At 29.3% G+C, this 24,157-nt stretch overlaps 2 protein-coding genes across 2 annotated transcripts; one reads left to right on the top strand and one right to left on the bottom strand.

The window, feature by feature from the left end:
• The first annotated feature begins 1,734 nt into the window (after nt 1–1,734).
• Nucleotides 1,735–2,734, top strand: LOC113378191 (lisH domain-containing protein C1711.05-like). The gene is made up of 4 exons (XM_026618722.1): nt 1,735–1,929; nt 1,995–2,069; nt 2,222–2,524; nt 2,591–2,734. The coding sequence occupies exons 1-4, from the start codon at nt 1,826–1,828 to the stop codon at nt 2,670–2,672; spliced, it is 564 nt and encodes a 187-aa protein (XP_026474507.1). The 5' UTR covers nt 1,735–1,825; the 3' UTR covers nt 2,673–2,734.
• Nucleotides 2,735–4,309: 1,575 nt separating this feature from the next.
• LOC113376601 (plastin-1-like) lies at nt 4,310–11,989 on the bottom strand. The gene is made up of 8 exons (XM_026616578.1): nt 11,753–11,989; nt 7,331–7,522; nt 6,972–7,207; nt 6,428–6,896; nt 5,870–6,083; nt 5,525–5,803; nt 5,195–5,448; nt 4,310–4,902 (listed from the first exon to the last, which is right to left on the bottom strand). The coding sequence occupies exons 1-8, from the start codon at nt 11,831–11,833 to the stop codon at nt 4,732–4,734; spliced, it is 1,896 nt and encodes a 631-aa protein (XP_026472363.1). The 5' UTR covers nt 11,834–11,989; the 3' UTR covers nt 4,310–4,731.
• Nucleotides 11,990–24,157: the final 12,168 nt, after the last annotated feature.

Genomic DNA, 24,157 nt, shown 5'->3' with positions numbered 1-24,157 from the left:
GCCTTTTGTTGCTATCTTCGTTTGTTTAGATCGGCTAAGCGGGTTGGCCAAGCACCTTCATTTCTTTTTATACCATCTTTATTTCAACCATCTTAATTAACTTTTTTTGTTTTAAGTTTTGTTCAAATTATGGGTAGGTCCAATAAAAACGAGAAGCCGAAGCGGCAGGCTATGGACTCTTCGAGCAGTTTTGAGGTGTTTCTCTCAGAGTAAGTATTGTTTGAGAAAATTATTCTAAATTTATTCAACTTGTTGTACAGGTATTTTAATTTTATTTAGGCTCAAAGATGCTGACATGGAAGAAATACTCGAAGCAATAAACTCTGGAGAAGAACTGCTGAGAAAGCACATCAAGTAGGATCTATTTTTGAAATTTATTTTAAAGAATTATTGCAATAATTATTCTATTCATCTATTCATGAATAGTCGGATTATGAGGTTATGGTTAATTGAGCACGCAATATAGTTTTTTTTTTGCTCAATGTTTATGAAATAATTTAATGCCGTAATGAAACAAATTCATTGAAACTATTATATTTATAAAATACTCCGACTAACGGCAAAAAGAATAATCTGTTCATTTTCTTATTAAAAAAGGTAACCGTGATTCTTTTACAGGTCTAAGACAAACTCAGTAACAACAGCAGCAAGAAGAACTGATAAGCAAGTCTCGAAGAAAAAAGCTAAATCTGAATAATTAGAACATATACCCATAATTTGAACTTCATTCAGTTTTTTTCTTTTATTTTTTATTTTCGATATCATGTACTACAACTTCAGTTATGAAATATAATAAATTATTTTAAAAGTTTAAAATTGTATTTATTGTAATTGGCACTACGTTATTAATGCATATTCATGTAAATATATTATAACTATACAACTAGATATTAAATTATTAAAATTAAACGATGCCATACACCACTAATAGTTTATTAAAATTAAACGGCCCAGTGGTGTCAGAGATACAGAGCTAAATGTTAAAAAAAATGGCAGTGTTTGAGTGAACTAAGCGTCCGATTTAAATGATTAAAAGAACTTTCTGCAAAATAATTGCTTTTGGAAAAAAAATTTCGTTTCTAATTTTTTTTTTTTCAAAAAATATTTTTGTAATTTTGGATTAAAAATTCAAAAAATTACCCAGGCTAAGCACAGTCTAATATGTCACTCTGGTACAAATGTTTACTAAAGTGCGTTTAGACAGTTTACGCACTAGAGCACTTTTCCAATTTTGTGAAAACTACTGGAAAATGTAAAAATGCCGCCATGCTAAGCACAGTATAAGTGAAAATGTCGCACAGAATTGTTTGCAAACGCGTTAAGACTGTGACTATACGGAAGCACTTTTTCAATTTTGTGTAAAATAGGCAACTTTATTTTTTTTAAAGTGAATTTGAAATGAAATGACGATTGTTAATGTTTTGGAGATAAATTGATTTATGATTTACATTTCATTTGCTCAGAAGATAGCAAAAATAATGAAAGTTACAGTATTTGTAATAATATATTTGAAAACGTTTAAAATTTCTCGAATATTTCGTTACGGTACGGGAAGTTCCAACAATTTGCCTTAAGGCACAATGCCATACACCACTAGTTATTACTAGTTTTGAATAATATACCCTGATTAGGTTACTGGCTGTTTGTCTATATAATGCAAATGATATGATCAACTTGCCTGTTGTGTACCAAAGTGGGCTTTTGTTGCTAACTTCGTTTGTTTTGATCGGCTTAGCCGGTAGATCAAACACTTTCACCTGGTACAAAATTTTATTTTCTAAAACGCCTTTGTTCAGTGCTTTAGCTCTTTTTATTATTACGCAAAATGGTCAAAATTAAATCAGAACCTACAAGCGATTGTGATTGCCGCCATAAGAGGAGGCGGCGGTCTTCTAAATCTTCTAACGCTAGAAGTCACATTTTAGATTCGTAAGTATCGTTTGCGAAAATAATTTGAAACAAATATGTTGTACAATTATTTTAATTTTATTCAGTCTCACTAAATCTGAAAAAGATGAGGTGCTCAAAGCTATTATTTCGGGGGAGTTGCTGATGAGGAAGGCTATGCGGTAAGATCTATTTTGAAAATTGATTTTAAAGAGTTATGAGGTTAAGAAACATGTGGTTTACATATATTTATAAACAAGTTTAATACTGTTATGAAACAATTAAAATATTCATTCAAATGATAAAAAATTAATTGGTTTGCTTACCTTGTTAGAAAAAGTAAAAATGCACCGTCTACTTCGGAAAGTGAAGACTCCTCGGCGTCACAAGAAACCGATTTCACATCCTCTGAAGAAAGTTCGGATGAGGTAATGGATCAGGATTCATCTTCAAATTCTGATGAAGGAAATGTGGACATTAAGGAGGAGAATGCTGAATCCGAAGAAGGACCACAAGATCAGTCAGATAGTTCCAGTTCTGCTGATTCCGACTATAAGCCAACCCTTATGGACATGAAACGGTTCAAGAAGGAGAAGAAACATAAAAGAAAAGCACTGAAGCATCATTCTAGTGACACGTAAATGAATATTCAATGTTGTCAAGCAACTTACGGATGATTATTACAAATAAGTTTTTTTTACAGCTCGTCATCTGACTCAGATTCAGATTCTTGTGATTTGATGAATACTTCCAAGAGATCTGGAAAATCAAAAAAACATTGTTAGTTTTAATTTGTTATGGAATTCTAATGGCTGGTTCCTATTATTCAAAATTTTTATGTGAAAGTATTGTGATCAATTGTAATTAAAACAAATAAATTATTTTAAAAGTTTAAAATTGTATTTATATTGTAAATGGGCTCTACATCAATTTATATTCGTGTTACTATACCACTTTGGCACTAATTATGTAAGTATATTGATAAACAAGACAATATTCATACAGTACAATACAGTAAAATACATTTTTCATAATTACACAAATATTGAAGTTCAAAAAAAACATATACATGTTACAAAAAATTAAATGGTGTAACTTAAAGCAATATTATTTTACAATTTAAAAACAAAAATTAAATATTTACATGCACCGTAAATTAAATTCATCACTGAAAGAAATGCATCTGTATGGTACTTTGAGCCCTTACACATAATCAAAAGTATATGTCTTACATACTTAAAAAGGCTGTGCTTATCTCATTTTTATGCTATATAAAATAAAATAAAAAAATTAGTCTCATGATTGGAATTATAAGTATATCTGAATATTCAGTTTAAAATGTTTTTTCTATAAAAATGTTTCCTGAGTTGCTACTACGTGAACATAATGAGAAAGATGTGCTCATATACATGATCATGATTTAAAGTCCCTTTTAAGAACAGTCGCTGTTGAGATGTTAGACAAATTCCATATCACAATGTGTTCATTTCTCTTATTTCTGTGTAAGCACAAAGTGTTCACTACTGTTAATAAAAATAAAGTAAGCATAATTCGTTGCATTTGCATTATATTTTTTGTTGAATTAAAAAATCACAGATACAATAATTATTAAAATGTTTATATTAATTCATACAAACTAAGTATTATTAAATATTAATAACTAATCTCCGAGCAATTCTTATAATATAAATATATGCATAATGTATGCACATACGCAAGATTTACAATTGATGCATATATATATATATATATATATATATATATATATATATATATATCTATATATCTATATATCTATATATCTATATATCTATATATCTATCTATATATATATATATATATATATATATATATATATATATCATACAAAATTGAGTGACAATTCATGAACAATTTATTCAAATCAGTTTAGTAATTTAGTCCCATCGATATAGAGGGAACTTAATGGCAAATAAACCAATGATAAAGCTCTTAAAATCATACAAAAAACGCAGGCATTAAATGGTAGGTATATCAAAATATTCTTAATGTCTTGTGAAAATTGTTCATCGATTGTTGCTCATCAGAAACATCCATAATTTAAGGTATAGGATGGACGTATATATATTTACAATGATCGGTAATTTCAATATTAAAACTATACTTATTAATATTACAAAAATATGCATAGACTTGAGCCTCATGAAAAACTATATGAATTATGCATATACTATATTATATTATATTATATATATATATATATATATATATATATATACATATATAAACTTTACAATAAACAAATAATCTGAAATCTTATTATACGGTATAATTAATTAGGTTGAAGTAATAATTAAGTAAGTGAAATATTACAATCAAATTAAAACTTTATCTTCTAATATTAGGACCAAGCTGAAATTTTGTTGTTGCCCATAAAAATCAAAATCAAATTTACGAATTACCAGTTAAAACGTTTAGAGAGTTTAGGTAGTGATTATATCAACTACTGAAACTACTGAAAAGTATGTTTGAGCCACAGAATTAATTATTTTTATAATAAAATATTCAATCTTATATTATACTTAGCAATCTCTATATCATAATATGAAGAAACAAATATAGCCTAACACAAAGTTATATCAAAATCTTATCTTACAGTATCAAATAATCTTAGATCTAATTTCATGCAAGGAGAATGGCACTTTAAAGTGCCATTAATTAACAAAATTCCAGATTGGTCTATTATATTCCATACTTTACTGTTCAAATCTGATAAATTGCTGCGCTATTAACTATATTCTTAATATTTGCAATAGAACATTTCAGATTATTATTTGCATCTATTGACAATTCATGTTATTTATGTTATTGCTGTATGCTATCCATGTTAGGAATGTAGTCTATTGCCATAAGGCAAGCAAATACTGTCATGACCATTTTTGGTTTCACTTCAGTGATATCCTCTGGTAGAGCGTACACACGAGCACCGGTCTTGCGAGCCATTGAAATTGCATACTTTGCATTGGCCAAACAATCCTGCAATATAAATAATGACTAAAATTTTGGATAAAAAATTGATATGTCCGCTTTCAATGCCACATACTAAAAACAATTACAATAATAATGATTTAACTAAATTATTTCTTTTAAAATAGCAGTCTGATTCCAGTTGGAGTTTACCTGCGTTTATTTCTCTGAACAAAAATCTTGGCTGAAAACTTACTTTCAATTCAAAGTCTTGTATTTCATCATTTACTAACATATATTAAATACAGTAATAAATAAAAAAATATATTATGATAAATAATAAATCATCATTACGCTTTACCTCTTGGGAATTTCCAGATTTAACTAAGTCATAATTGATAGTTCCCGGTTTAATGGCATCGATTAAGTCTATTACAACTTTAGCATCTGAAATTGTTTTGTCTTGGAAGCTACTCAAAGATGTTGTTTTATTGGCACCTGCTAGCTTGGTATTCACCCACTGAACAATTTCTCTTTCAATTATTGGACTTCCAGTGTTTGCCAAACGTGTCAACACAGATAAAGTATAAGCTCTCATCAACTGCCATATGAGCGCTGCAATTAAAATGTAATTATTTTTTATACTATGCATACTATAAGTCACATAGATGAGAATAAATTTGATTCTTGCCTAAAGTTAAAGTAGCATTTCCTTCACTGATGTCCTGTCCAGCAATACCAACTAGTGAGAACTTGATCTGTTTTCCAAGATCAACAGCATAGTTACAATTCTCTAATTTTTCCATAAACTTTCTCAAGGTAGAGAATTTTCTGTGCACTCTAGCCCAGTTAACAATACCAGGTTTAATAACATCGTACAATTGGAATATCACAACACCATCAGCTAAGTCTGAATACAACCAATTAACATGTGGTGAAACGCCCATAGAATTCATCCAATTCCGGTAAGCTAAAATAAAATAAAAGATTAAAAACGGTGACAAAAAACGAAGTTATTGTAAAATATATTTCTTACTTTTTTCTTCGCGGGTCTCTTCCACAGTCTCTAATCCCTCTATTTCGCCTTCTGGACGATCTAATCCTGGATGGTTGTTGAACAAGTTGGCTACGAACGCTAAATTCAACTTATAAACGCCATTAACAACATCTGCTGCTGTTACAAAGCTTCTGCATTTGAGTTTAGCAGCTTGTTGCAGCATGATCTCAGCTCTCTTTGTCATATCTTGTTCCTGATTGAACAACATAATAATTTAAAATTTGTTTTGGACAAGTATCGAGAACGTATTTATCAAATTAAATTGATCAACGCAAATTAGGAAACCTATATTTTGAAAAGTTAGTATCAAACTCAGAAGTTATTTATTTACAACAATCTTATTTTTTGCCTGCATTACCAAAATAATTATAAAATATCACCACAATTATTGAAAAATACTTTACTAAAACTTTCTTTAGTTTGCTTGCTTGGTTTGAGATGTGATTATGGTACAAGTAGAAAATCTATTCGATAGTAATAAACCGAGATTAAAGAAAAGTTCGAGATTAACTTAGGCATTAAAATTTGAGAACTAACCATGAGAGCTTCGTTCGTAACTTGAGCTTCTGGAGGTGCAATTTGTTTCAACAGAATAGTATAAACCTCTGAATCCGAAATGTCGACTTGGAAGTTATTGCAACGTCTAATAGTTCCAGCGTTTGCAAGATGATGATTTACCCATCTCAATAAAATAGCTTCAGGAGAGAGTTTCATCAAGTCATCTATTTTTTCACCTTCATACAGAAGAGAAGTCAAACCAGGGCAGTGCTCCAATGTGATTTGGTTGAATAAACCAATTCGAATTATTTGCCAAAGCAGACCCAATACTAAGTGAGGTTTTCCTTTCGCCAAATCATGAGCGTCAATGTTAACGATATTGCAACCAATAACTTGGGAAGAAACCAGTGCAAGGGTTAAGTTTTCATGTTTTGTATAAAGCGTTAAATTCTTCTTGTTAATTGCGCGTTCATCAATAGTATCGGGGCATGACAAGTTAATAATTTTGCTGCAAGTAAATAAAAAATATAAGTTACTAACACTTTTTCATACTATTATTATTTGGAATATTTGTTTTACTAACCAAAGCATGATGCCATCGCTGAGTTTGTCATAAAGAGTCTTGCCTTCAGGATCAATGGGCAACAGATGAGTGAGATCGCGATCATGAGCTAAATTCGAGTTGAGCCAATCGGAAAATGCGAGTTGCTCTTCAAGACGCACCGAATGGGTTGTTCCTTCACTGGAAGCATCGGACATACCGCCTAAAGTCTCCAAATTTTCTTTTTTGGACACAGCTTGCTTGAACGTACTACCGACCTAAAATAATAAAAAAATTATAATATAAAATATCAATTAAACATTATTCCGATAAATTAAATGTATTTAATAACAAAATACGGAATTAATGAAAAGTAAAATGATGTAGTCATTTATCTTCACCTCGTTAGATTTCAGTTCTATGCATAAACGTTCGAATTCATCAAACGATAATCTGCCATTGCAACTGCGCGCCTTGGCCGTGAACTCATCAGTCATTTGGCGGACTTTCCATCCAGGTAACCGGAAACCGCATACATCCAACGCTTCTTTAAGTTCCTTGAGATCGATGAAACCATCCTTGTTTTTATCGAACTGTAAAAAAGAACAAAAAATAAATTAAGTAATACATACTATAATAAATTAAATAGGACAAACGTGTGATTATAAAGTGGTAACTCAAAGAAATTTTAGGTAATACGATTTCGCTATAGATAAATCGCCTATTTAACCCTTTCGGGACGGTGTTCAAAAATCGGTTTCTGTAATATTTTTAATGTGTATTATATATGTTGAAATAAAACTCAAAAAAAATTATTTTAAAAGCTAGAGGAAAGCAACAAAGTTTTTATTTACAAATCTTTCATAAAACCTATATGGACCTATGGAGTCGAGCTCTGGGGATGCACCAGTAAAACAAGATTCAAGACCTTACAGAGACAACAATCAAAAATTTTAACTACGTCGGTTTTATAAATGGCAACTCAAACACTATGTGATAATTTTTTGTATTATCACTGCCAATAGGCCAATACTTTGCTAGTAGTTATCGAATATGTAATTATTCTCCACCTTTATATTAATTCTTTTCGATCCACTTTAATCGTTTATGAAAACAATAACTGTTACAGGATATTTCAAAAAATCTCTCGAAAGGGGAAAAAAAATCGAGGTATTACAGCAAGGCCGGGTAAGGGCTAATTTCGCTTGGAAACATATTGCTCTCTATATTTTCAAGTGATAATCGATCCACTATGGCTTGATATCAGGCTGCCCGAGGCGGGTATTAAATCTGGATCCCCTGATTGAAATCCCAATGCGAAATTAAACGTCGTGAACACTTTTACGTATACATATATTATTAGATAATTTTTAAAAGACAAAAATTGTTGAAGTTCATATTAGTAGACACAAGATGAAATAATAACAAATTTCCAGAATAGAAGTATACAAATATGTGTGGATATTATTAACAACGATCAGAACTTAACTAGTCCCATAAGCTATTGTGGTGTCTTCTTAATGTCGAGATTTTATAGATGACAACACAGCATGTAACCTATCCCTATTTGATTAATTTACCATTAGAAATTCTAATGCTGATAACATTTTATTATATGCAACAATGCCGGGAATATCTATTTTCAACTGGCATATTGCTATCTAGAATACCCATGTCACTACTACTTGGCATCAAGTTATCAGAAACGGTTATCGAATCTGGACGGATATGAATGGAGGCCCATAACTATAACTACTAAGCCAAAGAAGGGCCTATTATCTCTATCAAAGCGCCAAAACATTATTTTATTGTCAATAAGACATAGCTACAACATTAAGTAAAATCATGAACGATATTTTAGACAAATGTTAACATAATAGACACATTATTACAAATAGAAGACAGTATTGAATGCTTTCAACCGTCGTTGATTATTGTTGCGTAATTAATTTCCTCGATTTAATTGGGTACCAAATAATTAAAAAAGAAGACACGTATTCATTATATGAAGCTATCACATTTTGTTAACAATAAGGAGTGCCCTCGTTATCACGGTGTTCGCATAATGCTGACGTTATCGATATCATATCTAAAGAGTTAATCGCAGTTTTGTTGCGATACCCGTTTAATTTTCTGGATGTATTAAAAGTTTTTGGCATATTCATATACTATGTGCCTGGGATTTTATTTAACATGATGTTTCATCAACAAATCCAATATTATTATACATCGTTTCCCTAATTTAGCAACCTCTCTTATAATCCACACATTTCTCTAACTATTTACATTAGTAAACGATGCAAACGAGCAACCAGCTATGCTTCTAGATATCTAATTGTTGGAAAACGTCGTCTTAAATTAAAAAGTCTATATTAATGTAGATTTATTTATTATAAATGCCTAAAGTTTATTTAAATAAACAACTGTAAGTATGAAGTCGGACTTTATTTCATAGACCATTATTTTTATCATCTAAGTATTTTTTTATATTTGTTGATGTTTTTTTGTTCAGCATCTTAGGTCTGAAGATAATTAATTAATAATTAACTTAGCAGGGTAATCGCAAAAAAAAATCGAAAATAATTTTTTTTATATATCTAAGTTTTAAAGTTTTCTGAACATTTTGACATATCTTGGAAAAAATGAATGTATGTGTGCGTGTATGTATGTGTGTGTATGTATGTGTGTGTGTGATACAAATTTTCGCCGACGATTTCAGGGATACGAGTCAACCGATTGGAATAATTAAAAAAAACATTTGATTCGTATTGATAAGGAGACGTGCTGATTAGTTTTTGGTAAAGGCAGGTCGAGCCGTTTCGAAGATGGCAATGGCAATGGCAATGGCAATTGATGTTTTGAGAGAACGTAGCGTCGGATTTGTATGATTCAAAAAACATTTTATTTGTATTGATTGACAATTGCCCACGCGCTTCGATATTTCGTTTCTACGCAGCTAATGTTCGCGATTGCAAAGAAAAAAAGTTCAAAATCTCCGAAATATTTCAAAGTATAAAAAATCAGTTTTTCAAAAAGGTCAATTTTTATTCAAACATTTTAAAAATCTCAAAAGTCGATTTTTTTAGAGTTCTAAAAGAAAATTGAATCTTTTTTAAAAATTTTAATTTTTGGTGCGGGAAGTTTCAGCAATTTACCATAAGACACGATGCCATGCACCACTAGCTACTTTGAAATTTATACACAACGGTAAGAAAACGACTTTGAATAGTGTTTAATAGCGGCCGTTCATAAAAAATAATAATAAAGGAAAATGTTTCTTTTAGAATCTTTGAACGCTATGCATTTTTATAATGTAATATTCAATTCTCATTAAATATAGTATTTGCTATTATAGATATGTTGAAGACATAACTTGTTAAAAGTTTAAGATCTTATGCAATTGTTAAGGCGCAAAGAATTAAAAGATTAAAAAATAATTATTCCCATCAAATTCGTAAATTTAAGGGTAAAGGGTTAACCTTTTGCACTCCGAGCCGTTGTTACTTAACTGTTTGAGTGCCGATCGTTGATTTTGGCGCGCAAATTCGTCGCTATAGCGACGTTTCAAACTCAGACGGTTAAAACAATGAATTTCTGTCATTTATTTAAGCGTTAACTTTGGTTATGGACAATTTATAAAAATGGATCTAATTACATTTAAATGTTAATAATCACATTATTACCAATTGCTACAAATTACAAGTTGAATGAATAATAAATGGCTGTACCAAAATAAACGAAACATACAAGAAATATTTAGGTGCATTCTACATTGACTGGAATTCACATTTAGGTCATATAAAAACGCAAACAATTTTTATAAGATATATAAACTCGCAGGAAATTAGGTATGGCGATTTATTTTAGATATTACAAATATTTGCACATGAGTTTATCATTCTTTACTCTAAGTCTGAGTAATTTTTCAAATTACTTCTAAATAATTTACATATCGTCTATGCATTTTTATTACAAATTAGTCATCAATTTATGACAAGTATCAAAGCTTACGTAAGTCGATTGTCGCGGAAAGGCCCACTCATTTTCTAAGTAAATCATTCAAACTTTGTTAAAATATATCACTATATCTAGAGCCAATTGAAAGATAGATATTTTATCGACATTTTCGTATCGTTGGGAATGAGTTTGCAATAACGCCTTGTGTTAATTCAAAATGTTGCAGTTTGTTCGTTCCGAAAAATGATAGATATACGAAAAAATAATTCATACTTATCAATGTACGATAAGAATACTTAGATGGGTCCAATTAAAATGATTCCACCTTGTGATTTGAATTTCCTTAATTAGTATCATGAATATATTATCTACAACAATCGAGATTATTCATATGACATATACGCATTGTTCTCATAATACATACATTTATTAACGTAATAATAAATATCAATAACAATATAAGCAGTCTTAAATCTTAGTAATTATTTAATATTTTTCACGGTTCCTAAGGTGTCACTCTAATCAACGTTGTGCAACGCCCGATACTTTATCTCGCAAATTGTACATGATAATAGTATATTTATAGATAGAACGTTACAAAAGAACCATTTCAATGTAACTCAAGGACTGTATAAATTACTACAATTAGACCACTTTTATTTAGTGTACGCACAGTATATCACAAAAAAAAACTTAGAAAAATAAATAATAGCCAGAGGAAAGCTGGTAATTGAAATTGACAGTAAACTTCTCAATTAAGTCCTAGTAATTAGCGGTAAATGAAGTAAATGCATTTTACCATTAAGAAACACTCAAATGCACACAGTCACTATAAAATATTTAAAAAATAATAAAAAAAATCTTACAACAAGCTGCCACTTCTCGGATCTGCACTCGGACAAGAAGTCCTCCAAGGGTTCGTGACGTTTGACGTTCTTAATATCCATTTCAAATTCAAATCACTGTTTCGAGAAAATCGCGAAAAATCAATGAAAAATCTTTAGAGCTTGCTAATTGTTTCAAGTCGCGTGTTACACCTGACAGCGGTAGATCGACAATGACTTGTCGAGACGCCGCGTGCTTTGCAATTGCCACCGATCGGTAACCGCTAATAGCGTTCGCTCTTATCAGTTTGCTCCCCGCCTGCACACGCGACACAGACCCACAAACCTATTCGGCAGGCTATTGTTTTTATTCCGAACTAATATTAACGCCGAAATTAGCCGATTAGGAAAAAGACCGACCAATCAGGCTGATTAATTCATTAGGAGGGTATAGTATACTGATCTATAGCTATAGCTATAGCTATAGCTATACACACACACACAAACACACACACACACACATATATATATATATATATATATATATATATATATATTAATACAAATTTCGATTTTTTTGAATAATTAAAATCAGACTTTGAAGATGAGCGAGTTCATACTGAAGAGAAGTCTATAAAAAATGTCTCTGCCGGTCCTGTAGGAGTTAAGAAATCGTGGGTATCATATAAAAAAGTCAGTTTCGAGAAAAACTCGCTTAATGTTTCGCGGAGGAAGGAAACAAAGAAGGATTATCGTGGTCAAACACTTATATCTCCGAAAATAATTTACATTTTGAGAAACTCTCTAGTAAGGGATATATATATATATATATATATATATATATATATATATATATATATATATTAATCAAAATCTTGAATTTTTTAAAAATAATTAAAATCAGACTTTAAAAATGAGTAAGTTAATACTGAAAAGATCATATACAAAAGTCAGTTTCGAGAAAAACTCGCTTAATGTTCCGCGAAAGAAGAAAACAAAGGAAAATTATCGAAACAACTATATATCCAAAAATAATTAAAATTCTGAAAAATCCTCTAGTAGAAGAGACTGGGTACGGTTGTACAACTATATCTCCAAAAATAATTAAAATTCTGAAAAATCCTCTAGTAGGAGAAACTGGGCGAGTGACAGGCATAAAAATAAGGTAAAAAACAATAACTATGGATAAAAACCGAAATGGATTAAAACGACTTTTATTGTCAGAAACACAACATAATCATTTAAAAAGAGCTTATGGATATATAATAATATAACTATCTATGACATAACATAATTTTTAAAAATTTTAATTATAAATTATTTTCAATTATGATTTCTTATCTTTATGAAATCTTTTGTTCACTTGTATCGAACTTTTCTCCCCCATTTCCTTTTGTATTTTGTCTTAGTTAAGTTAGATTTTTTTATCTGTTTAAATTTCACCCCAAAATAACAAGAAACGCCACAATAATGTCACTACATATACATATCACATGAAACAAAACTAATTTCTGGTAATTGACTACTAATGTTCAACTTACAGCAAAGTAACAAATGAAGTGATTAAAAAAAAATGAAACAAAAAAACTTACTTTTAGCTCTTTAATAGCAATTCGGTCTACAGATCAATGTAGGGTGCTGACTCAATGCAATAATGCAAACTTGTTCGAACAAATATACTTTATCTTTATCCCTTTGGATCCTATCTCAAAATCATTGATAGTTTTGCTGAAGACTGTCACTACCGCAACTTGGCACAACCATACCCAGTCGCCCCTATACATATTCTTTAATAGTTAAACTCATTTTTTTTAAATTCTAGACCCTTAAACGTTTAACGCATTTATGCAAAAAATATAATTTTTTCAAACTATGTAACTAGAACATCATCTGATATATCTCGTACAAATATTCTCGAATAGTTAAACTTTGAAAATATAAAAAAAATCGTTTATTTTTAATACTAGATCTAAGTACCCCCTTAACCAAATAACGCATTTATGCGAAAAAAAAAACAGAATAAGTAACTAAAAATTCGTCTATTTTCCAGATTTAATTCAAACTGTATGACTTTCCCATATTATTTTACTAAATAAATGAAAAAACTTGATATTTTTATTGAAATTAGCAAAGATGCCTTAAACTTTGGATTTTTTAATAAAAGTGGTTTAAACATTTTATTATTAAAAAATAATAATAATTAGAACTTTTCATCGCCACTTTAATCAATTATCTGTTTTTTTCATTTATATTTGACTAAATTATTCATATTAATAAACCGCAATAAAAATATTTTTACTTTTCATAATAGAATAATGATCATAATAGAAGTTGAAAAAAGTATAGTCTATTTTTTCATGAAATGTCATTTGATAATGTAAATAATTTTTTCATAGTAAAAATCGTTAAAAATAACAATAATTAGTACATTTTACTTTCATATCACATTAAGACTTAAGTATCTGAGAGTTTCAATTAACTAACGATGAGAATAATAATTATTATAATGTAAGTAAAATGAAGACAGTAAAAAACATAAAACTTTTCCGTTTTGCCATTTAATAACTGGAATTAATTAATAAATTGTAAAGAATAATAACAATTAAAACTTTTACAAGTATCGAAGATTCAGCTTATTGAAAATAATAATTATTAAATATTAGAAATAAGTTGAATCTTTGCATTTTTTGTTAAATATCATTCAACATTTGTATAACTAATAATTAGAAAATACATGAAGTAAGGTGGTCTTCAAGCTTCTATTAGTTTCAGTCAACTGAGAATAATAATTATTATATTCGAAATGAGTTGAAAATAATATATTAATGTTAATAAGTATTATGTAATATTACAATATATTAATGTAAATAAGTGAATAGGTAATAAGTAATCTATGTAATAAACATGCTTGTTATCTTGACGAGCGGTCTAAGAATATTTTTTCCGCATGTGTTTATGGAGATGATAATACTTTTTATGTTGAACATGATCAAATTCTATTGCATATAATTCTCACTAGTACAACATTTAACATTGTTAAACTTAAGCATCCAAATAGTTCATATATAGCAATTACATTTTCTTAAATGGGTCACAAAGTATCAAAAGTGTAATATACGAGTCAGAAGGCATCGTAAATTACATATTATCAAAAGCGATTGATAATTTATCAATGACAGCATTGAAATGAGCAACGAAGATCCAATATCAGCCTCACATAGATATGAACGACAGGTACATATCTATGTTGCTTATTTGCAAAATATTGATAGAATCTGGATTCCATAACAATTTAATCTTATTATATCTCGAATAAAACGTTTTGATAACGCTCGTTATAAATGTGTATGGATTTTACCAAAGCCGAAGGTTTTATTATAATCACGTGATTTTTAGGTAGTAATCATGCAGCACTTCGTGGTTATAAATGATTATTCCTAGAATGGTTTCCACCTTTTATACATGCTATATTTAAACCAACAAAATTGTGTTACAGTCTTATTAAAAAAAATCATACTAAAATTTGATTTTGATTTATTAAAAATTCTGTTACAACTAAAATTGAAAACTTTTTCATAATTTGCATAATGTTATGTGTAATTATTTTCTATATAGCGAAACTGTAATAGGTTAGATATTTTATGTCTCATCATATGCTATAGTAATAAATGAAGTTGATAATATTCTTACAATAACACGATATTAGTAACAAGTAGTAACAAAACAAATACATTATTAAATTTAGCATTTAATTTGAATCTTCAATAACAAATTGATACTAAACTCTAGGCTTCATTTATTCTGGTACGCACTTTTCACCATAATATTTAAAATTGTATAAAAGCCAAAAAGAAAAAACTTTATAAAAATCAACGCATGTTGAAAAGTTATAGACTATTTTATAAAAATCTTATTCTTAGCTATCATTGTTTAATTTACAAATATTTTTTTTTAATTTATTCTGCAATCTGTATTTTTTATGAAAAATAAGCTGAGACTACTAAGAATAATTATTTTATAATATGAACTAAAAGTCACCTAACAGCGTGTCTACAAAGTATATATAAATTTACAATTTTACAAAGCCAATACAAAAAACTTTACAATTATCAATAATGATAATTTAAATCTTTATAGCCATCATAGAAATGAACAACGATAGTAATTATGTCACATAATTAATACCGTGAATTTATAAAACAATTTCCATTCTTCTTTAATAAATTTGTAATGTTTTATCTTTTTGATTTTCCTTATACTTTAATTGTTTATAATTATATCCGTGAGAATTGGACAATCAGATGAAAGTATTTCATGTTTGTATCATATTTTAAAGAGTAACAATTTAATAATCATGCAGTATTCGTATAATGTATTGCAAAATAATCGTTGAAAAATAATAAATTGCTGACTGACTATTTGTTATTTGATATCATGCGACAAATCGATACTTAACACACATTTATTTTGTGCAACAGTGTCAAACTATTACAATGAACCGATGTAAGGTAATGATTTTGAAAAAGTGAATCAATCATTATGTATGAAGAGAAAAATGTAGATCCAGTAACACAAAAACAGATTTAGAATAAATTAACAAAAAAGATAATTCTGGCATTTTGTAGTCATTTGTTCCTTAAACAAAATTTCATGCCATTCAGCACCATAAAAGACCATTTGCAAATGTATCAATTTTAACCATTTTTTTAACATTGATATAAAAAGGGTTAATCGTTAAGTTCACCTTATAGTTATAAAATTATTCCTAATAACTGAAAACTATATAAGAAACTCAAAACCCATGCTTACAGTAAATAAGTAAACCTATAAAGTCATTGAACACAAGGTAAATGCAAAGTAATAAGTACAAGCCCTTTTATTGCATATAATAAAGATATAAGTAAATATTTTCTGTCTTACGCCAGTAGTCCATATGAACGATTCAAAGTGTCATAATGAACGCCCAATGCAAAAATAAGGAAACATTTTTAAAAAACAAAAGCAAACAACTGCTCCTTTAGACAAATGTGTAAATTAAAAAAAACGTTATTTACATTAAATTATAGAGACATTAAGTTGCATGTTAAACAATATACAAATGAGTGGACAGACAAGATGACAAATGAAGAAGTCCTGAGAAGTGTGGTAGAAGAACTCTACTGAGCATCGTCCTGAAAGAAAAGGAAACTGGATCGAACCCATTCTGCAAAAAAGTCCTCCTACAAGACGTAGTCGAAGGTAAAATAGGACGACTAAAAGAACAGGGAAGAAGAAGTATGCAGATGATTGACGACTTACGTGAGAAGAAAAAATACAGGGAACTGAAAGCCGGAGCACAGGAACAGGAAGAATAGAAGCAGAAGTTTAAAAAGGAAAATACATAAAAGCAAGTGAATAATTGAAATAAAATAATAATGAGAAAAATAAACAAGAGAAAAAAAAAATCATTATTTTGTGGTGCTCTTATACCATGAACCTGCCTTCGGGCAGACAACTTTTTATTATTATTAAACAATCACTGCAAGCTTGTCTAACCGCAAAAGGCATTTCCACAAACAGCGATAAATGAAAATACTACATGTTTATTTTCAACAATTGATATTAAGAGCAATAAAAACAACTATCTGTCCGCTCAAAAATGTTTCGTGTAACATCAGTAAGTGACGGAGATGTTTCTTTCCAATATTTGCATACAACAGCTGTCTGCTACAAAAAATGATCGGCTTCTGTTTGAACTAAATATTTGCTTAATGGTCCACGTAATATCGAAGGCAACTCAACACTTCTAGGTCATCCTAGTTATGATCGTAATTGTTCGTAGTAAATACATTTTGGGAATGTGACGATCGAATAAAACTCTTCTGTTAGTAATAATATATGACGTTCTTAATAGATTTCAAATTTTAAAACCAATCAATACAAAATTAGAATCTTTACCACTTCATATTCTAAACGTTTAACATAAATATACTAGCATTATTAAAACAATATGCTGATTGCAATTAATCATAATCGCATGCTTTTATATTCCATATAGAGAAATAAGCTTAAAATTCAAGCTTAAATTCCAGCACAATAAGTATCAGAGAGCATAGTGCAAAAGATTTCATCTTATTATAACTATAATTTAGCAAAACTAATTAAAAGTGTAATCTCTGTGTCTAAACCTCATTTTGCTAAAGCCCATTTGTTATCGACTGCGTTAATTATAATGTGGCTTGTATCTATCAAATAATTATTAAATGTTTTAAATTGGCTTGGTTTTTCTCAAAACGTTAACGGAATCAGTAAACACATACATTTTTCTCTGAAAATGCTTAAATGATAAAAAATGGCATAGAATATAGTGATTACAATTCCTAGATCTATCTAAAAGTTGATAAGACAGTAAATTGGCTTCAGCTTCGATTTAATAATGCGATATATCATGTTCTCTAGTTCATGGTTTAAAGTCCATGGTAATAAAGATATTATTTTTACGTATAATTACATTTCTTAATTGTATCATCTTTAATCCAAATTATGGTTCAGTAATCGATGTGGAATAGTTGATATTTATCAATATTGATTAAAAGACCAAAAAACACTCTTCTATATTTAACTTAGTGGGTTTACAGTTTATAGTTAAGAAAAATAGATAATCTTAAATTTTACCAAATCAACATCTTAAAATAAACTAGTGGGCATAGCATCGTGTCTTAAGGCAAATTGCTAGAACTTCCAGTACCGTAATTAAAAATCTTAGTACGGAGCCCACAAAACTTTACACAAAATATGTACACATTATTAAAATCTCTATAAAATTTCTGATAATTTTATGTACATAAGTCCAATAAACATTTTTGACCACCAAATTTTTTTCAACTTATTATTATTGAGAGTTCATAACCGCTGGACCTGCCTTCCCAAAAATTTAATCAGTTCTTCATCTTGTCAATACAAGTAAAATGTTTTTTGAATTATTAAAATTGGACGCTCCGTTCTCTTAAAATCTGAGTTACCGTTTTTGGCACTTTTTGCCCTGTATCTTCGGAACGGCTAGACCTGCCTTCGCCAAAAACTAATCAGCACGTCTCTTTATCAATACGAATCCAATGTTTTCTGAACCATTCAAATCGGTTGATCGGTGTTGCCGAAATCGTCGACGAAATTTTGTATCCGCACACACACATACATCCATTTTTTCTAAGGTATGCCAAAATATTCAGAAACCTTTGAAACGTAAAGATATATAAAGATATATCTATAATTTTCATTTTCGATTTTTTTGCGATTACTATAACTTTACCCTACGGGAAGTTAAAAATATTATATAGAAGAAAATTTAACGTTTTGATAATCAAGAAGAAAATTTCTTTTCCATTCATTCTTACTTTTTTAAACCTTTTACCAGCTATCTGTCTATTTTCAGCATAAAAATAAATGACTGTTATTGAGAATTATTGAGCACGTGATTCGTAACAACGAGCATAGCCTTCGTAATTTCTGAAGAAACCGCCATGGAAGCGTAGGTGTATCGGCCCGGGCTTAACGAACAAACAAGTACCTGCATAAACAACTTTCGAATTTTGGAAGGAATAAAGAGCCAAAAGTTACTACTTTTAAGTAATCTTAAATAAAGACAATTTAAGTAACGTTTGATATCATGACAAGAAAAAAAAAATTAAAAAAAACTAAGCAAAAAGTATATAGTACTGGCATCAATGGATTTTTTTTTTTATTAACTCTTATTTACAACTGTCCAGTAAAGGTCATTTAGTAAATTTATTGAATTTACAATGGTCCGCCGATAAAAAAAATCTTTTAACACAAATAAACAAAAATATATTAAATTCAGCACTAATATCCGAATGTAAAGCTTTTCTGAACGTAGGTAAAAAACGAGAAAACGATCCATTTATTAAATAAATAATTATAACTAAATTATTTTTAACAACCATGAAGAACTATTTTTTGTCCTCAAAAGCAAATTAAAGACTAAGGGTACAAAATATGATCGTAATATTTTACTACATACAAACAAATCATTAAATTATTTTTTACAGCAATCAGGTCTATTATACGTTATTAAGGGGGTATTCTAGTGTATAGCGATAAATTTTAGGTCATTTTTAAAGTGTCGTAAAAGAAAGTGGAAATTTTTTACCACTTGTTCATTAATATTTTTAAAATACAAAACAAAAATTTAAAAATTAAAAAGTTGAAAATAGGAAAACTGGCAGCTGATGAAGTGAGTGGTCTCAAAAAATTGGCACCTCAATGATTTCAGCCCTCCTTGCCATCGGAAATGCAAAAAATAAAAAGATTATTAATCTACAATGATGTCGCAATCGCCCGAACTAGCGATGAGTAAAAAAAAAATCTTTTTTACAAATTGGCGACTGTTTGAAGAAAAAAGTGTTTTTTTTTTTACTGTTTTTTTTTTTGAGTTTCTCGATTTTTTTAAAAATAGTAACAATTGGAATTTGGGGATAATCCTAGTTCCGGCTATAGATATGTCTAAAAACAAGACTCTCTGAACATTTCAAGTGAATCGGTTGATTAAAACTCGAGAAATCGTGTCAACAGTACTGAAAAAGTCTGTTCTGAGAAAAACGCATTTAAAGTTTTGCGTGAAGCCAAACCAGTATGGAGACCGAGTCAATAAAATGCCTATATCTCCAAAAATAATTCAAATTTTCAAAAGCCTTCTCGTACCCACATTCTTAGATAGTTGAACTTTGAAAATATGAAATAAAAAATAATTTGATTTTTTTTTTTGAATTTCTACACTAGAATACCCCTTGTAAGAGCGATGTTATTAGCAGGAAATCCATTGATTGTCCTTATTATCAGAATTACAGTTTATTTACTGAACGCCATTAGAAGACAACCCCACGGTTGCTTTTCTAATTGGGATATCACAGCAATTCCCCGAAGGGCAATTTTTGCTTAGTAACATATTGCTCTCTATATTTTTAAGTAAAAACCAATATCTGATATCAAGCTCTCCGATATCGAAGGTCTAACTCCCAATCCAGGGAGGAGTCCAAATCAATGATAAGAAAATAAATTTTTCTTTTACATTACATAAATAATAAGAATCATAATATAAGTAATGAAGGTTGATACGCCTTCATTACGATAATAATCCTATATTTTGTTACGGATTAAATCAATTATGTATTATATTCCTCTCACAAAATTGAAAAGATTCAACGCACCTGGTTAAAAACAGTAAAATACGAGCGAGAAATCGGCCAAAAAGACGTGGCTCGAAGTGGCGCCTGTTTTGCATTGAACTCGACGTAAAATTGGGTTGAAAATAATAACAGGAATATTTATATAATATTATATAAATGATTGAATTAAAATTAATATCATTCATTTTTAACAGGCTCACTCGTCGGTAGGTGACTAAAGACGTGGGCTTGGATCAGAGGTCAGGGGTTGGATCCTGCTTCGAGGAGTCTGATGTCAAGCAGTAGTGACATCGGCTTTCACTTAGAAATATAAATAGCAAGATGTTTCATAGTGAAAATAGTAATATGAATTGTAATAATAAAATTAATCACACAGTGATAAGACTACTCTTTGGATTGCCATCTGTAAAACCTACATAGTAGGTATAGCTAATGGAACTCTTAAGTTCTGATTGCTGTCCAAAAAAAAAACAATGAAAAAATTCACTTTTAATAGGCATTTTACCATGCCATGTACTAACTGCAGCGTAATAAATTAAATCATTAATACGATGTAAGAAAATTTTAAGAAATCTTGATCAACAACTAATAAATGAGTAATATGTTTATTTGTACAATTTAATACCAATATATATATATATATATATATATATATATATATATATATTACTTGGTCAACAATTCGAAAATGACGCATAAATTGTCCGCGTCTATAGAAAACACGTGTAATGAGTAATCATTTGTTTTATTTATTATTTTCACATTTATAATTTGTAATTACCGAATTCGATGTTGGCGTGATAAAGTAATTTATACTCTGAAATGTATTGTTTATATTAGCAACAAGACGTTGAAAGTAACTTTAATTTGATTTATATTATTGGTAGCAGTATAATTAAGATTAAACTTAATGCGATAAAATCAAAAATACGACTTTGAAGCATGAGTAATGTTTTCACCTGAATAAGAACAACGCAATAATTAAGCATGTATTTATAAATATAGGTAATATTGACTTGTTATTTAGATTATTTAAAACAGTAATGTAAAATGCGATGTGATTCATAATTGAGAAAAATTCATTGAGGGTTTGGTAAGAGCAAAAATTTACAAAAGTAAATGTTTTTTCACATTAAATAAATGACAATCAGAAAATAACAAAAAAACTAGCTGTAAGTGGAATTCTGTCTTAAGGCAATTAAGGCATCGTGCCTTAAGGCAAATTGCTGGAACTTCCCGTACCAAAAATTATTATTTTTTTAAAAACGATTAACATTTTTGAAGAAAATTTACTTCGAAAAAATAAGATTTTTAATAAAATAAAATTTTTTAATTTTTTTATTTTTTTTTTTGAAAAAAAATGTTTTCTTTATTTTGACATATTTTGATAGATCTGAACTTTTTTTTCAAAGCAATCGTACTGCTTTAACTGCATAAAGACGAAATATCAAACCGCGTAAGCGCCGCGTCGACGTCTAACGCGTAAACATTGGTACGGAACCCATAGGAATGTAAACCAAAATTATACTTATTGTTAAAATCTCTATAAAATATCTGATAATTTGATGTCTAATGATCATTTTTGACCGCCAAATGACATTTTTTTTTACTTTTTTCATTAGATCTCCGAAACCGCTAGACCTGCCTTTATGAAAATTTGATCGGTTCTTCACCTTGTCAATACAAGTAAAATGTTTTTTGAATTATTAAAATCGGACGCTCCGTTCTCTTAAAAACTGAGTTACCGTTTTCGCCACTTTTTGCCCCGTATCTTTGGAACGGCTAGACCTGACTTTGCCAAAAACTAATCAGCACGTCTCCTTATCAATACGAATCGAATGTTTTTTGAATTATTCAAATCGGTTGATCGGTGTTCCCGAAATCGTCGACGAAAATTTGTATCCGCACATACATACACACACGCACACACACACACACACACACACACACACACACACACACACACACACACATACATCCATTTTTTCTAAGGTATGCCAAAATATTCAGAAACTTCTGAAACGTAAAGATATATAAAAATTTTCATTTTCGATTTTTTTGCGATTACTATAACTTGCCCTACGGGAAGTTAATTATAAGCTATTGTGCTGATTATTAGAACTCCAGTAATACTGATAGTACTGGAGTCCTACATATATCAGATGGTAGAGTGGGCTACTCAAAGTAAATTTAGTGGGTAAATGTAAATTTAGTGGGTAAGTATGAGGTCAGCTTAAGTATTCATGGTCACTAAAGATTTTGATGCTCTCATTCAAAATTAATAAATTTAATAAAAATAATTTGTTGTATAATATTGTATCATTTTCTTATATTGGGCGATCGATATTAATTTATAAGACCGAGCTTGCACCACTTACAAATATTTGATAGTAGGTACTTAATATGATAATTGTTTAAGTACTGTGGATGGCATTTAATAGCATCAGTATGATAAACTAAAAGAAAGCTTAGCACATTCTTTGTCTTCTGCAAGTGAAGGTTAAGATAAATGAATCATTGTAGAAGTAAGTTATTAGTCATTTCATTATGCATCAACACCATTATTTAGAAACCTTGTGTATGTTACTTCATTTATTTCACTTATAGACAAATACTATTATATTCATAATTCTTTTGCGGACGTATTGATTTGGCATGGAAATATTTAAATATTGAATTATTGTTCTTTTATGTATTGGTATAGCATGGTGACCACATGCTGTATGTAAATCGACGGTTCTGGAGAAAAATATAAACAAATCATATTTGGCTTATGGACCAATAATGACACTATATGTCGTGCTTTATTGTTTCGAATGCAGGATATATATATATATATATATATATATATATATATATATATATATATATGTTGCTCCGGTTATATAAGTCATACAAAACTAGAAATAATTAACTGATATCAATCAAAGAAACGACTCTACACACCTACAACTGACAACCTACGACGATAACAAATAAGAAATTATTCAATATTTAATCATGCAAAATATCGCCAACTGTAGGCGATTATGGTTACACAATCTTGCTTAATCCGAATTATCTCCTGTCCGAATTAAAGTCAGTTGATAAAGAATAATATTTATGATATTCATAAGAAATAGTAAGTTTAAATTCATATGAAAAAATTGCACGATTTACTTGTATAAGTCGAGATATTTTGTATTCATACAATAAATATTTGTTTAACATTGTTTCAACAATGGATGAGAACATCACAATTTATGATAGAATAATATATGCTTTA

The sequence above is a fragment of the Ctenocephalides felis genome, unplaced genomic scaffold (assembly GCF_003426905.1).
Source record: "Ctenocephalides felis isolate EL2017-DRISC unplaced genomic scaffold, ASM342690v1 CF-g0.4_SCAFFOLD_01886, whole genome shotgun sequence".
Lineage (NCBI taxonomy): Eukaryota > Metazoa > Arthropoda > Insecta > Siphonaptera > Pulicidae > Ctenocephalides > Ctenocephalides felis.
The sequence above is the reverse complement of the archived record's forward strand: the minus strand, read 5'-3'. Positions and strand labels throughout refer to the sequence as shown.